General features: G+C 35.1%; 1 protein-coding gene across 3 annotated transcripts; it reads left to right on the forward strand.

Annotated features, from left to right (window-relative positions):
* Positions 1-564: 564 nt before the first annotated feature.
* LOC110737736 lies at positions 565-13,986 on the forward strand. 3 transcript variants are annotated; one of them, XM_021918073.1, is made up of 10 exons: positions 565-844; positions 968-1,352; positions 2,750-2,869; positions 5,723-5,802; positions 6,787-7,235; positions 8,535-8,707; positions 9,640-9,725; positions 11,561-11,694; positions 13,017-13,322; positions 13,692-13,986. In XM_021918073.1, exons 2-10 carry the CDS (start codon positions 999-1,001, stop codon positions 13,874-13,876), a joined length of 1,887 nt encoding a protein of 628 aa, XP_021773765.1. In that variant the 5' UTR covers positions 565-844; positions 968-998; the 3' UTR covers positions 13,877-13,986. The 3 variants fall into 3 exon arrangements, with proteins under 3 accessions (XP_021773765.1, XP_021773764.1, XP_021773766.1); XM_021918072.1 differs by having other exon boundaries at positions 566-839; XM_021918074.1 differs by lacking the exons at positions 565-844; positions 968-1,352; positions 2,750-2,869 and adding an exon at positions 4,981-5,575.
* Positions 13,987-17,234: the final 3,248 nt, after the last annotated feature.

Genomic DNA, 17,234 nt, shown 5'->3' on the forward strand with positions numbered 1-17,234 from the left:
TTTAACTTTCAGAATGACAATAATTTTCAGTTTATAAACTTATTCTACTAATAAGAATTCTGGTAATTTACTTTTCTTTTTAATTGCGGCTTGTGCTGGACCTAGGGAAGGAACATTGAGTGACCACGAACGAGAGGAGGGTTGAGGCCCTAGTGGTGGGAAGCTAGGAGAGAGAAAGCGGTGCTCAACCCTCGCTCATTCCGGCTAGAGCTGGGCATGGGCCGGGCTGGCACGCAGGCTGCCCGGCACGACACGCCAGATGGCCCGGCCGGCACGAGCACGGCAGCGGCACGATACGGCATGTGGAACAGCCGGTGGGCCGTGCCGTGAACAAGGAAATTGAAATTTGGCACGAGCACGGCGGGCGGCACGAACACCGGCCCGTCGGTACGGCCCGCCAGGCACGATACTTTTATTAGTAAAATTAATATTTTTTTAACAAAATAATAAAACAAATATTAAAAATAAATAAATAAATGGACGGCACGGGGCTGGCACACGTGCCGTGTCGTGCCGTGGGCCGACTTGTGGAAATGGCCGGCACGGCACGGCACGACCGTGCCAGCATGACGGCACGGCACGACCGTGCATCGTGTGGCTAGGCACGGCCGGCACGGCCCTCGGCGGCACAGCACGCCACGGTGCCCAGCTTTAATTCCAGCATTATCTTCCTCACACCACCACCACCACCTCTTCTTCTCTCTCTTCCCGCTACTCCGCCCAACCACCACCGCCGTCCTCACGCTTTCCCAGCCACCACAACAAACACTCTGCTACTTCGTAGCAATTGATAACAAAAGCTTGTAAACTTTCTCTCCTCCATTGAAGCGCCTTCTCAGGTAAGGCATGTTTTTCAATCATCTAATTTCAATTATTCTTGCTGGATTGATTACAGAACTATTATTGCTTATTGCTAAGAATTCTAATTTTATAATTGAATTAAAATTTGGTTGCTAATGTGTTGCAGAACCCTAATTAATTAATTAAAGGACGGAACTATGAAATTGGAAGATGATAATTTGCATATGGAAGATGATAATCTGCATACATCAAACCTAGATGATGTTTTAGATGACAAAAAAGAGGTTGAAATAAAACACAGAATGCCCCATAAATTGAATACGGGGGGAAGGAGATCTTTCAAGCGAGTTGCGTTGTTATTGACCGTACCTACGTATACCCTAAAAGTCGGTTCGATGAATGTGTGCCATGAAAATCGTATCCGGTTGCGGTACCTTCTTCGCAAGCTTGTGGTACAACGCAATTGGGTCGATGCAAGTGGAGTGTTAAGTGCGCTTTTACAAGGGACTTGTAGAGAGAAAGCACCGCAGAGCAACCGTTTCAAGTATTGGGTATGTATTGAATCACTTTTGGGGCTTTCACTTCCGAAAAAATTTGTTTTTTACTTTCATGTAATATATACCTGTATATCTGTCTCTTGCATTTGAGATTGCATTACAATATTACATGTAACATAGGAATTTATTTCATGTGAGTTTAAGAACTATGAACCGATAACTGAAATGTGCATAATTGTTATTCGTCGTAGTAAGGACTAGTAACTAGCCAAGAAGAACTGATGTGGCGGCATTGATGGTAGTTTTAGCGGCATAGTGATTGGTGATGTGTTTTGGACTAATCTATTTAATCTGTTATGAGTCTTATGATTGACAACCATGTAGTTTTTTTTTATTATTATTATTATTATTTTTTTAATTTTTTAAAGTTGTTATGAATATTCAGTACTAAGGCATGGCTTTGGTTCAGAGTATTCAGACCTACTTTAATACGAGTACAGACTTATGGAGAATCTATTAAACTAGGGCTGGCCTAATCTTATCAGGAGTTTATAAATGGATTGGAAGTGGAAATTTAATCCAAAGGGTAGATTAGAAGGTCTGATTAAACTAAGATATCGAGTACTGATTTCTGCACTAAATTCCACAATGCTATTAGAACAGCATACAGAACTGCTACATAAGGTAGTAATGTTGAAAAAAGGGACTTGGGCAAGAAACTCTATCCTAAGATACCCTTCAATTGTATTTATAGGAAATATTGCAACTCTTGTGAAAATATACTCTACTATGACTTAAACCATACAACGTGACAAGTTTTTTTAATATTCAGTCAGATCCGTCTTGGAATTGGTACCTAGTCTTGTAGGACAAAGTTGAGCAACAAAAGTTTTAAGATGCATCATATTCCAGAACTACTAAATAATCCCATCACAAACATCCTACTTTTTTATTCCCCTCTTCTCCTTCTGACTTTCCCTCCCACTATCCCTGTTTACTGGTGGTGCCTGGTGCCCTGATGGTCTTCTTCTAGAGTTGTTAACTTGGCATCCCTATAGGCCCTATTACCTTCGTCTTTGTAAGTTTGTATATATACTTTATTTTTGTATTGTACCTAAATGTAGTTATCTTTATGTTTTTGGTAATAATTATATTTGAGTGTGTGTGTACATTTTTTTCTTTTAAAGTTTGCATTCTTCTTGTGAAAATATGTATCATCCGTGTTTCATAGATAGACCCGCTCAACTAGCATTAATTAACTAGAGGTGAATCTACACAGATTGAACCTCCTTAGACACCTTATCGGTAGCAAGGTCTTCTTTATAGTGTTGTCTGCAGTTAACTCTAACCTCAGTTGCAAAAGTGTTATTCCCTGTATCTAAGTAATATCATTGTTCACTGCTAGCAAATGCAATCTTCTTGACAAGCAATCTATGTTTTTGTTGTCATAGGTCGCTATGGAGCTTCTTCAACACATGGATTGTAATTTAGATCTTTACTCATCAAGGATTGAGCACTTGTATGATACGTGGAAGGAAAAGATAAAGTCTAACAAGAGGAGGCCATTGAAGGTATATCTTATGTTAAATCACATCAATTAAAGCATGAAGAGTGAAATTGTATACCTTTTTATCATCAGTTAGCCTATTTTTAATTCTCTTATTAGGTGAGCATGCATATGAAGTGCTAGTTGTAAATAAAGTGAATAAAGAAATAAGAACGGAAGTTGTTACAACTTTTACGACCCTCTGTTTTTCTTCTCCTGGTGGAAAAGTAATTATAAATAGTCAATGGATGAAAGTGCTAGTAGTGAAGAAGGATATAAGATCGGAATTAGTTATAACTTTTGCAACTCTTTGATTTCGTTCTCCTGGTGAAAAAGTAATTGTGAATAGTCAATGGATGTTTAACTAGGTCAAACATGTCCAAAGTAGAATGTTTTTCTTCTCCTGGTGAAGAAGTAATTGTGAATAAATACATAGAAGGTGTGATATTATTCTAGCTTATTTTTTCTTAGGAAATCACAGGGTAAAAACACACAACATAGGAGCTAGTCATCGTTTATCTAATTTATTGTTGGCAAATACATTTACATATGCTGAAATAAAGGATGTGTATAATCACTAGTAACTCACTATTCTGCATCCTTTTTTCTTTTTGTTGGGTGGGGGGGGGGTGTGTGTGGTGTTTGTAGAGCATATTACGGCCTTGTGGAGAATAACTCTTACTCAATACTGAACCTGGTTATTGGGCAGGTTGGTGCGGCTCGGGTCCCATTTTACAGGGTCAATATTGGGTTGGGCCAATGTGGGTCACGGGTCAAAAGCGGGTCGATAATGGGCGGCCAACAAACTATCAATTAAAATAAATATCGGACAAAGCCATAATTAATTATATATGAATACGAAAATATCTTTGTAATTTTTTTTACATTATCTATTTTCTTTATGTATCAAATTGGACAAACATTTTGGCCCTATATCCCTACCCAATAAGGACCCTGTCCATTAAGGGTCTTTCAAGTTTTTTAATGAATGGCCCTGTCCATTAAGGGTCTTTTAAGCTTGGCCCTAACCCTATTATCATTGGGCTACCCTCAAAAAGAGACCACAAGGTGGAATGTGTGATGATGAATAAAGCAGGGGGAGGAGAGGAAGGCATTGAGAATCAAAGGAGAAAGACATTATTTTGAAGAATACTAGGAGGAAGAATTAATTTGATAGAAGAAATGTACCTAATTAAGCATCTTTATGTCTACCAATTATTTCTCTTCAACATTGATTTTTCCCTCGTATTGATTAAAAGTCAGGTTCTGGTGACAGTGAAATAGCAACAATTAGGACATAATCAAGGTCAAAAATTATGATGAATGATATTGTAATAATTCTGTTGCTGAATTTGTCTTAAAAAGTCAAATATACAAGAGGAAATACTGTTGAAGTTTGTTCTGGCAACAGCGAAAAAACAACAGTTAGGAGCAGAAAGAGTCTTGTAAACTATTAGCTTTCATAAGTTTAACCATTCATTGTTCTTGAATATTTTGGAAAGTCTTGTAAACTGTTGGCTTTCATAAGTTCCTGTCACGCTAATTTATCGTTCTTGAAGCATTTAAGCTTAAACTTGTTGGATGGGAGTCTTCCAAATAAAACCTGATCAAACTGTTGGTAGTGGTAGCCATTTCATTTGCTTTTCTGTATACATTTCTTATGAAAATGTTTTTTTGGGGGTTTGAGGGAACAGATATTGAGGCTTTTAGTTTTACCAATTTAACAATTGTCCTTGGAAAATAGTTAAAGTTTTGTGGATTTTTATAATGCCCATAAGTTACATCCGGTATTCTTTCTTGGTGCTTAAAAATCAGAATGCATTGTCCATTTAGTGAGATCTTGCAGCTAGGTCTTGTTAACTTGTAGAAAAGTTCCGTTTTTAACTTTAGTTATTGCCAATTATTATTGTGAGTTGAATTCTTACATCCGCCACCTGCTTGCTACTCGTGACCAGTTTAATACTTGAATTACACTTGCACAAGTAGGCAAAAGATCAAAGTTGAATTTGCCGTTGCTCCATCACAAGGCAGATGCACTGCACATTACCTAACTACTTCCTAAGACCTACTTCGTATTTATTTGTTGCAAAAGTAATGAAAAAAAATCCAAAAGAAATACATCTAAATAAAATTATGACTTTTGATTGTTTTGAAAATCTATTATTGTACATAGTGGCTTACTATGTATTAAGTGGGTAACCAAATTAATGCGGGACCAGGGTACACGGGAGTGGGGTTGATAATGTGTCAATTTCATGCCCATTTCAGTTCAGGGGTGGATATTTGCTTTGCAATCCAAACATTACCACCCATCAAACTATAATATTGTTTTATACCTGTTCCTCCTGACAGAGGTGTAATACTGTTATCCTCCATTGTGCTCGATTGACAGCTAATACAGCAGCATGTTTAAAAGATATGAACGCTTAATCTTGTGTATCTTGGCATTTTAATGGTTTTAAGCTATGGAATATTATTTATTTCTTTTTTACTTTGGGATTGTTTTGGTTACAAGTAATGGAATGGCTTATGGCTCCCTTGCTTCACCAGGATTGTGGTGTAGGAGTATTTCTTTTCAATAGAATTAAATAAGGTAAATTCAACATAGTATGAGAAGGGGAAATCCTGCAAAAGTTGGAGGTGATGGTAACAAATATCTTGCTAATGCACCTTCATTATATAATGAACATCTCAGAGGATAGTTATGTTTTTGAGTAGCTTCTTCTGTCAGGTACCCAGACAATTGGATGAATACATAAGAAGCTTTTATTTGTTTTGGGTTGGGGTTGTGGGGGCTTCTGTAATCTATATTTTGTCTGGTTTAAGCTTCATTATTTCTTTATACATGTGTAGATTCTTACTATGTATTATTTGACAGGATAGATCTGTTCTGTTGGAGTACATTCTTTTCTGCCTTGCACGAAATAACCATGACTCTGCCCGTCTTAGTTTGCACAGGTATGTTTTACTCCCTTTTTCTATGCAACAGTTGCCAAATACAACTTGCATAAAATTCTAGTGCATTTAGATGGATGTGTTCCTAATTCAATTTTGTAGTTGGGTCAAATTAGTTTTTTGCTACTGCTTTTTTCTATACTGTAGTGGCTCTATCACCTTGTCCTTTTCCTTTGCCAGTTACTCGTACCTCTTATATATGCATTATTTTTCTTAATTTTTTTTTTAATGTCCTCATTAGAATTTGAAGTCATGAATTCCTGATTAAGATTTGAATACACTGCTACTGCAAGTAAGTCCTCTAAACACCGTGAGCCCAAATTTTATATAACAGAAATTTCACATTCTCTTCTCTCTATCTCTCAATCGTCAACATGACTAACCTCCCATGATAGCACAGAATCGAAAGCTAGTTTTGGTATTATGTACTAGGAAATTATGTAGGAAATGTTGTTTTGATGTTGAAGTTTGAGTGTACCATAGATGTGCAAATGTTTTTTTTTTTTTTTTTTTTTTTTTTTTTTTTTTTTTTTTTTTTTTTTTGGTTTTGGCAATAGTATCCTCTAGTATCGTGTTGAAGGCTTAATATGATTGCTATTGCTATATTCAACTTCTTTTTTGAGCTTTATGGAGCCGATTTCCTTTTTACTTATCTTTGTTTATTTACTATTGCCTCTGTTCCAATTACTTGCAAATTTGACTTTTACGTTTGTTCATGCATAACTTCAACCATTGATATCTTTAATTATGATCAAGTAAAATATTATAAAAACTTGATATTGTGAAAATATACATTGTGACGAATCTAACAAGATCCCACTTGACTATTTTTTTCCTTGCGTAACAACCACTAAGGATTTTCAAACAAAAATATGTGAATAGTGTCAAAAGTCAAACTGCTGCAAGTAAAATGGAACGGAGGAAGTGTATTATATTTAATAATATATTTATTTTTTGAAATGTGTATTCTATTGGTTATTCATGTAGTCTTCAGCAGGAATATGAATCCGCAAGAGACCTGAAATCTAATTTGGTAATGGGTTTGACCAATTATGAGTTGTGGTATTCACAACTGCCAAACAAGATGCGGCTGGGAAACTTAGAAGAGTCTTGTATGCCTATGGAGTCCGTGACTACGAAAACCAACTCTCAGGAAACTGATAACCTGAAGGATGAGGATGCAGCCAGTATTTATGAGACATTTTCAGAATTGCACTATCATTCAGAGACATCTATTGTGAATGGCAAAGACACTTGTGCAAATGTCAGTCAAAAGCCAGATGGCGGAGTTTCTGGGGTCAAGCAAGTTGAGAATGACAAGAAACAACAGTCACAGAATTTCTATATGAGATCTGATGAATCAAGTGTAGAAACTGATGGCTCAAATCAACATGCTTATGATCAATATCGTTGTTCTTCTGTCTATAATGTACACAGTGAGTGTTATTCTAGTTTCTTTAATTATCTATCCTCACCTACCCAGTGTGCTGCCCCTCTCCTTTATTTTTTCTTCAGAGCAATTGCTCTCCACTGTGTTTTTTTTTTTAATTTTTTTTTATTTTTTTTTTTATTTTTTTTTATAGATTTATGGAATCCAATAGTTCAGTCCATAAGTACTGGTGGTCCTGAACTCCTGGAAGATACTTCCTCTGGTCTTCCAGGATCATGATACTTAATATGAAGTGGTAGCATGATGATGTCTTGCTATTTCTATTGACAGCTCCATTTTGACTAATCACAATAGGAAGATGTGACGTAGTTGTGCTGGCAGTACTTTGTGATGGATGAGGTTAGGGTAATGTATATTAGTCACAAACTAAGGGTATCAAATGGCTGTTTTGATGGTTTGGGGTAGGAGAAAACAATTTGGTGGTCGGTCAGTGGTGATGGGGTGGGGTGGATTAGTTTAGTCTTAGTGGTAGTAGCTTCTCAGGGGCCGTATGGGGTAGTGGGCTTTTCAGGTTGTGGTCTTAAATATGATGGTGCTAGAGGCATGACAATTGCAGGGTTTGAGGGAGGTAAGGAAAAAGATGTAAAGAGCTTGGAGCTAAAGGTGTTTTTTTTAAGCATAAATTGTCATATGTTTAACACGAAAGCTGTTAGTCAGGTAACTGTTTGTAATGGACTGAGATCACTGCTAACTTACGCAAATAACAGTAAAATAGAGAGTAAAGATTGGTTCTTTGATTAAACTAGACAATCTAATTTTTGGTAAATTGATTTAATAAGAAGACATAATAAAGATGGAAGCTTGAATATTGATTGAAAATGGCAAAGGGTTTACAAAATGATAAGTTTAATAGCTTTAGGCTATCACTCTCAAAATAGCCTGAAGCTATCACTCTCTAGCAATGGCTTGAGGCCATAATTCTCTTAGGTTTCCAATACTAATTTTTGCCTACTCTTTTCTTTTGCCTCCCTCTCAATTTATACTAAGTACTATTAACCATGTAAAGTAATATTACTGGAATACCCATACTGCCCCTCCTTAGGTTAGTCTATTACACTGTGATTGCTTATTTGTCTATTCAGTATTTTCTGGGCTGGTGACCTCTTTTTCCAAACCAACTGGTTTTTTTAGCATCCTATTATACCATTTGTATTCATGATTTTGTGCCCCATCATTATGTATATACGAAGTATATAATTAGGTAGCAAGACCTATTTCCATGCTGGTGCAATTTCTCATTCGTGACTCTTGGTACAATATATTGAGCCTTGTTTTGTCAAAACAGGCTTGCAATCATTGTTGCCCATAAGAGTGCCTTCTTCAGATAATTTGATGGACATGCTCTCTTCTCGTCGACAGTTTTTTGGTGATCATTACAAGGAAGCTTTGAAGTTTTTAAAGCTTGCTCTTCAGTCTCCGCCTCCAATCTCAGTGGCAGCATTACTTCCTTTGATACAGGTACTTTATTGTTTTATGTCTAGTCTTTACCATTTCAGATATGCATAATACGAGTATTACTTTTTACAGTGATCTGAGTTTGCGTTCCTTCATTCTTTTCTTTACAAAATTTGAGTTTATCATTAGTGAAGTTGGATAAGAAAGTTTGAAGGGTTCAACTGGTTTGCAGACAAATGCAATGTTAGATAATTAAGCCTGTTTCTGTAGCAATTTGGTTGTCTATGTGCAAGGAATTTGCTATTATTTGAGGATCTAACTTTGTCATGCCACTTTTGAAAGTCAAGGCTTGTGTAGTATAAATATATTGAGTATAGTAGGATGATAAGAAGCCAAGCTTTTAATTGTTGTAAGGGAGGTGGTATTAAAAAAAAAAAAAATTTACCCCCTTTGTCCCAACTTAGTGTGCCAAGATGGGATCGGAACTTCTAGTATTGAAAAATAGAGAGTAATATAAATTAGTGAACCCTTGCCAATTTTAGAAATGGGCAAACTAATCTAGGACGGATGGAAAAGGAAAGTGGTAAATTGAAATGGAGTAAACAAATTAACAAATACAAAATCAAATACATAAAATAAGTAATGACCAATGAGCCATCCACATCATTGATACAGACATAGGCTTTGAGTTTGTGGCTGTGAACTCTTCTTATCTTTGGATTTGAATGAAATGTATGATAAACTTGTTTTGGATACAAGGCAGAAGCGAGACGGGTATGCTTATAAATCCAATATCTACCTACTACCCATGGAAAGTACGACTTAGCTATCAACACCTACCCACTACCCACTAATGTCATACCTATACCTGCTCCACCTAGTGGTGCGGTGTAGTGCAATTGCTGTTATGGTGATGTAAATTGTTGGATATATGTGTTCATTGATTGCAATGTTTTTTTTTTCAATCTTTATTAATTGAAAATTCCTTTTGGCAGCTGTTGCTTCTTGATGGTCATGGTAAGGAAGCCTTAACTATTCTTGAGCAGTCCTGCAATGAGTCAAGCTATGTGCTTTCTTTTAGGTAATGATCTTGCCTCTTAATTAAGATATGGAGTGTACAATTGCATGTGGATTATCTATTATTAGGAACTGAAATGTGGTACCACAATATTGGGAATAGAATTGGGAAAAGGTAATGCGTTTGGCAGGGAGATATTTGGTGGAAGAGGAATGCAGATAAAGGAAGAAAGACACATCCCATTTTTGGTGTTAAAAGACACATTGAATTTGGTAGATAACGAAGGGAAGTAAAAGGGAAAAGCCCTTTGTAAATTTTTCTTCTCTAACCTTCTTTTTTTAATAGCAGAAATTGAGCAGACGGTCACCTTCAAGGCTTTTCAATACACTGTCAGAACTTTCTTTCTTTCCGTTATTATAACTAAACAATGTTTTCTTTCAACTTCTTCCATTAAACCTGACATAGGATTATAGGAATATAGCCCCTTTTCTTAGCAAAAATATAACAAACAAGCTGTAAAGTCGTTGCTTATCTGTAAGCACTTCATTGTACTTTTACATTTTATCTCTCTTTTTTACGTTTCTTTACTGCTCTCTTCTTTCAATTAACTCCTTTTGGCACCCAAAGCCTTACAAATCTAAGGTTTTTCTTTTAAAATCCTGGAAGAGATAGACCACAGTATTGTATCTTCAATGAACTCTTTGATGCTTGGGATTTTTGAGCAATATTGGCCTTCTACATGTTAATCTCTAGGTCCAAGTATACTTGTGGGATTTGAAAGCAGTCTTGGCCTTCTACAGTTCTGCTTGCTTCACTGCTTTGTAGTTTGAAAGGCATGAGTTAATATTTTATAAGGGTGAATCTTATTGCAATAATGGAAACATTAAAAGATGATAAATTAAGATTGAACAAGAGGGTGTTTAGTTGGGGGTATTCATCTCAAACCCTAGAACCCTAGCAGCCGTGCCCACCTTTTTGTATGAACTTGGTATTGAATTGGCTAGAATTAATTTTGTATATGTGAGTTTGCAATGAGGTTTCTAGTATAAAATTTGTATATGTGAGTGATATATATGTGAATTAAAAGGGTTATACGATTTTCTCACAATCTCTCATCTACTTCAACCTTCATGACATGGTTTTGTATGGCTTCTTGGCAATAACCTATTTGATTGATCACATCAATAAATTTTATCAACTAGCTTTGTGGTTTGTTGTAGTGAGCTGCAACTAGTCGTTTCTTTTCATCACAGCTTGGTCACAAAATATAATGGATTGGACACTCATGATATCACATGATGGTTAATAAAAAATTGTTAAGCTCAATAGTTCAGATTTAAGAGAATTTATACAAAATTGAGTTCACTTTAATTATCAAAAAGATTAGCAAGCAAATGAAATATAACTACAGGTTATTGTTGTAACAAATAATAGGATTTTAAAAGTTTATAGTCTGATTCCATGCTTTGAACCAAACAGTCACAAAGGCAATCAGGGATCAGTTCATTCCATTTCTGGACAAATCCAAACAGATAGGGAGATTCAGGGTCATTGCTTTCCATTTTCCTTGTATCCCTTTTTGGATTCCATTTCATTTACCCTGCTTGAACCAAACACCCCCTACTTATGCTGTGCTTTGCAAGAAACTTTGTGATGATAGTCTTTTGCGAGTTGAGAAACTCTTGACTCTAATTTGTTAGCTATTTTGTGCTTGGTTATAAACTACTCTATGATTTAAGAAGATTTAAATTGTGAAATCAGAAATGTGTCAGTAAACTGTTATGCATAAGTATCAACTGTCTGTTGAGATACAATGGCAATTCCTGAATAATTATCAAATTGTGAGGTGATCAATTTGTGATTAGAGTATCATAGTTTTGTTATCTATGCTTTGGCAGATTAAAGGCTCGTCTCTGCGAGTGCTTTGATGTGAACAATTATGATGAGCTCTCTGCATGTTTCGAGGATGTCATGAAGAGGGACCCGACATGTAGGCATTCATTAGCTAGACTCCTGGACTTGAATAAAAAAGGTTTTGATTTTTTGAAACCTGATATGTGCTTTCTTTGTTTTCTAATCCTATCTACACATGTTTGTTGTTAAAATTCAAATTTACATGTTTACTAATTTATAACTATACTTTGCTTGTCGGCTTGTAGATAATCTGTCTTTTGTATTATTGTGCAAAGGTGGTGCTCTGTAGTCTTATTAGTTTACACATTTAAATCAGATACAAGGGATTCATGGTTGATTGAGTATTGGAGTATTCATGTTCGCTAATCTAATTTTCATCAAGCTTGGAACAAACTGAAAACATCAAGTCAATCCTTGATATAGTCTATTCAAGGTTTAAAGCATTGCACTTTTATATTCAACTGAACTTTTTACGCAAGTTTTAATATATTTATAATGTGTTTTAATTACTTAAATAATATGGTAAGTGAAAATTATGAAGTTGGAACTATGCTATCAAATTCTGTTACAATTTAACATATCCAAGATAAAAACTCTACTAATTGAACTGCATGGATAGTACATACCTCGAGGAAAACATAACATTTATGTGTTGACATTTTATGCAAGGTATATAGTCGAGCTAGGAAACATAAACAAACAACACAATGATGCTTGAGCTCAAGTTTGAAAGTTGTAGTTGTTTCTTATGGAATCCTTGACGACATATTTATTTAGTTTTGACCGAGCCTGCTGGTCATCTTTGAGTAATCAGTACATATTCAGTCCTATTGTCACCTGCACTGGATTGTTTTGCTTTTGATTGTTTTTTTAATTCGTTTTTTTCCCCGCTAGTATAACAAAATTACAATAACTACAAAGTGTATTAATAAACTGAAATTTTCCTAGGGAGTTACAGTATGTTACATCACCTTAAAATTTTAAGTTTCTATACTGGTAAATTGCTAATAAGCTCTGATATGTTCAGCTCAAATGAGGTTTAGTTTAATGGCTAGAAGTTCAAATAATTTAGTGCAGGCTAGTAAGTTCAAATTAGTTGAGATTTCCAATCACTTTCCGAGGACAACTCGTTCTCATACTGTACATCTACACTTATGTTTATCCTATTTCTATGTTATAAAGTTTCTTAATAAAGTTGAAGAAAGTTCAAATAAGTTGATATAAGCTTAATTAAGTTCAGATGAGGTTGAATAATTTCATTTTGGTTTAGTTCAAGATTTTTCAAATAAAAAAAGCATACACCTTTACTCTTGCTATTATCTGCTGTACATTTTTAATCAAATGGGTTGCTTACCCTGAAAACATATATTGGCTGTTGCAGCTTCTCTTTGTATGATGTAAAAAGTTTCACTTTTTTTTTTACACATTTAATCTTTCCAGGAGAGTATGTTCCTGAACGCCTGGTGGAGATGATTGCTCTTCACTTGGAAGCGACGTATGGAGATCACACTTCATGGAGGGAATTTGCTTTATGTTTGCTTAAACTTTCCCAGTGCGAAGAAGACAGAATGTCAATGTGTGTAGTTGGGGAGCAAATTCAGAGTCAGAATTTGCATACGATCCGGTTCAGTAGGACACCTCCCTCATTTGTGGAGGGTACATCGGGAAAGACTTGGAAATTCCGCTGTAAATGGTGGTTGAACCGCCATTTTAGCAAGCACGTACTGGCATCAGAAATAGCAGAAGGTATCGCCTAAACTTACCTTAGCTGTCTGCATCGTTTGTGTCGTAAAATAATAATTTTTTGCAGCAGAGTGCATATTGTGTAAAGTAGTACTTTTTGAACCACAAAAGGACAGTTTTTGCAACATGATCAGGTATAGAAATTGATAGTGAGAATCTGGTAATCTGGTTTAATTCAATAATGTTGGCCCGTTCAAGTTTATTTCATCCGAGTTGCCTGTTATACGCATTTAGGCAATTGGTATATTTTTTTCAAACACTAGTAGAATGATTGCATTCTGTTATTTGTTGCTAGTAAAGAAGTTGTGTAACTATTCCTTTACCTTTGCCTCTCAATGTCTTGGCAATGATCTGAATTTTCTGATGTCCCAGGTGACTCGAGGCTCATGTTATACAAGGCAGCTTGTGCATCCCATTTTTACGGGAAAGAGATGGAATATGTTGTGAGGGTTCATACATATTTGAATGAGCATGAGAACGATAGGAACCTGTCGTCAATTTTATACACACACATGCAGAATTCTGTAGGTTTTTTCTCTAATCTTGTTAGAAAGTGATAACTTGCCATATAATGTTATTCGTTGAGGCTTTTTTAGTTATGACTTCCGACAATTTATATCTGCACTAATTCACTAACTAATCTTACTAATCAAAATGTTTCAACTTCCGAGCAGTAATCTGAATAATACTACGCTCGAGTAGGATTGCAATATCCCCAATATGAATTGGAGTGCAATATCAATTAATTAGTGCAAAAATCAGTGGCAAATTGTTACGGAGTACTGGTTAAATTCGATATACCACTACTCGTGTTAAAAAAAAAATTAATTAATTAGTAGAAAAAAAAAAAAAGTTGCTCCTTAACAAAATAAAAATCTTGAATATTTTGAATGGCAACTGCATATAAAACCAAACAATTATCAACATACAGGCACTTGGTGAAAAGTGTTGGATTTTTAATATATTTTTCCATAAGCAAATAAAGTTGGATGTATCATTCATGAAAAGTCATTTTTTGTGCGCCAACTTTAGGTCTTTTACGTAACCAAAAATCACTAATGCGTCAACTTAAGTTTGTACATACATTTGGTTTTTTTTTTTTTTTTTTTTTTTTTTTTTTTTTTTTGGGGAATTAAGAAATTTATTAACAAAAAGAATGATAAACTTTACAAACTATACAAGTTGTAAGAGCCCTCAAAAACCAAAAACAAAAAAAAAAACCGAAAGCACACATAAACCACCCCACTTCAAAAGTCCAGCCCACCTTCTAGGAAGGGAGACAGGCCCAAGAAGGGGAACCTCTACCATGCCTCAAGCTAGGAGGCCCTTCTAGGAAGGTTACTCCTAAGCAAGGACCAGGACAGAACAAACCTACTACAACCAGCAACTGAGACAACATCTAGCAGTTAGTGCACAGCCAAATAAAAAAACAGAACATAAAAACCAGGTGCAAACAGAACAGCACGAAGCCAGAAACAACAGCCTACTGTAGCAGACCCCACACACAGAACCTAAACAAAGACAGCAGGTCTTGAACAGTAACACCAGAAGCCCACAACAGGCCCTTATACACCGCGTCAAAACCAGGAGCAGGACAGGAGGCAAAACAGCAGCCTACCATTCCACTTTGACAGCACCAGAGAGCATAAAACAGCAGATCAGAGAAGAGCACTACTTTTCAGAAGTTGAAGCCTCTTGCATTGCTGTCTAGTCCACCTCTTATCAACCATCTGCTGAATTCTACAGGTAGCTTCCACACAAATAACCTTACACACCTTCACAGGCATCAACACAGCTTTTTCCCAATAGGCATGATTCCTAACCATCCATATATGATAAACACAGGCAGCAAAAACAGCTAGGCAAATGTTTTTATAATTTTGATCCTTACCTTGCCGATACCAATGCTTCCAAGAGCTAGTCAAACTAAAATGCCTCTCATTTATACCCAGCCAAGAAGCAACAGAGTTTAACACAAACCTGCTATAGGGACAATAAAAAAACAGATGAGCATGGGAGTCCATATCATTACCACACAACAAACACCTGGTGTCACCTTCACACCCAAACGAAGCTAGTCCATCCTTCGTTTTCAGTCTATTTTGAGCTGCCAGCCACGAAATAATTGAGCGCTTTGGAGTGTTATATCTATTCCAAACCCATTTCCCCCAAGCAACCTTAGCTTGCTCACCCTGTATCCATTCATAGCAATCTGCAATTTGTGCAAATACATTCTAGTATGAAGTTGTGTGCACAATATTGACAATTTTTTAGTATGCGAGTTTTGTGCAAATACCAGACAACTTTGATTAATTAGTTCGGCACTTTAATTGATTTTTTCTATTTCTTATTTTATCATTTTTCTTATGCTTGTATGTATTTGTTATATACTTGTATTTGATTAAAATATACAATCAATCCTTGATACATGTTCGTAGTTGTATATTTGTATCACTTCTTTGGCCTTTTATCCTCTTGTTCGTAGTTTTATCCCTTCTTTTTGTTGTTTTTCCTCCCCGAGCATAAGTAAATGTGATTCCAAGCTTTCATCAAAAGTCCATTTGTGTGAAGTGTATTATAGTATATATATAGGGGAAGACTCTCGTGAGAACCCCTCTTATACGTGAGAACTCTTTCATATGTGACAACACTCTCATGTTCTAAATTTGTACTCGTCTGTTTAAAATTATTACTCACATGTTCTAAATCTTAAGGGTTTTTTTTTTTTTTTTAAATGAATTCTAAATCTTAAGTTATTTGTTCTAAATTTAACTTATATGATCTAAAAATTGTGTTTAAGATTTTTATTCATATGTTTTAGATTTTAAATCATATGTTCTAAATTTTACTCATATGTTCTAAATTTTAAATAAGGTGTTCTAAATTTTACTCGTATGTTCTAAAATTTTACTCACATGTTCTAAATCTTAAATCAAATGTTTTATATGTTTACTCAGATGTTCTAAATCTTAAATCAGGTTTTAAAAATTTTATCACAAGTTCTAAATTTATAATCAGATGTTCTAAATTATTACTTACTTAGATGTTCTTAAGTTTTATTCATATGTTCTAAATTTTAAATCATGTGTTCTAAATATTTAATCATGTGTTTTAAATTTTTACTTATATATTCTAAATTTTTACTCACATGTTCTAAATTTTAGATCAGTTCTCATATAAATATGAGTTCTCTCACACACATATATATTGTTTATTGTGTGGCCTTGAAAACTTTTTTCCTCCCAACAATTTTACTACTAAAAAATGCTTGATACTCCTCTGTCCAATTTTACATGTAAACATTTTCAATTAAGTTAGTCAATTACTTGTCATTTTGACAATTCAATAATGCCTTTTTTGGGAACTTATTTACCCAATGTCATATTAAAATTAATTCACTAAACTGAAAAAAAAAATAAACATTCTTGAAATGCTTACTTGCTTAGTAACATTTTGTTGTGGTAAATTGATGATAAACAATTGAATTTGCAATTAAGGGTGTCAATTCGGATAAACGGTTCAATTTTGGGTTACAACGGGTTGGGGGTTAAAATGATAAGCGGGTCGGTTTTGAAAATTATCGGGTCAGTTCGGTTTGGTTTTTATTATTATTATTATTATTATTATTATTATTATTATTATTATTATTATTATTATTATTATTATTATTATTATATATATATATATTTTGCGGTTTTTATTCGGATCAGGTTCTAATCGGTTCGGGTCATAATCAATTTGGGTTGAATTGGGTCAGTTTGGAAACGGGTTTAGCCAGTTTAAAGTGAGTTTCGGTTCAAAACAATTTGGGTCCTAATCAAGTCAGGATGTAATCAGTGCGGGTCATAATCAGTTTGGGTTAAAGTGAGTTAGTTTGAAAATGGGTTTCTGGTTCAAAACAGATCGGGTGAAATC

Source organism: Chenopodium quinoa, unplaced genomic scaffold, assembly GCF_001683475.1.
Source record: "Chenopodium quinoa cultivar QQ74 unplaced genomic scaffold, ASM168347v1, whole genome shotgun sequence".
NCBI classification, from domain to species: Eukaryota; Viridiplantae; Streptophyta; class Magnoliopsida; order Caryophyllales; family Amaranthaceae; genus Chenopodium; species Chenopodium quinoa.

Excerpts from the sequence above, each read along its gene's own strand:
- LOC110737736 (XM_021918073.1), top strand. The coding sequence starts at position 999 with ATGAAATTGGAAGATGATAATTTGCATATGGAAGATGATAATCTGCAT. Across the intron at positions 7,236-8,534 it reads TTCTGTCTATAATGTACACA|GCTTGCAATCATTGTTGCCC; the intron begins GTGAGTGTTATT and ends TTGTCAAAACAG. Across the intron at positions 13,323-13,691 it reads GGCATCAGAAATAGCAGAAG|GTGACTCGAGGCTCATGTTA; the intron begins GTATCGCCTAAA and ends CTGATGTCCCAG.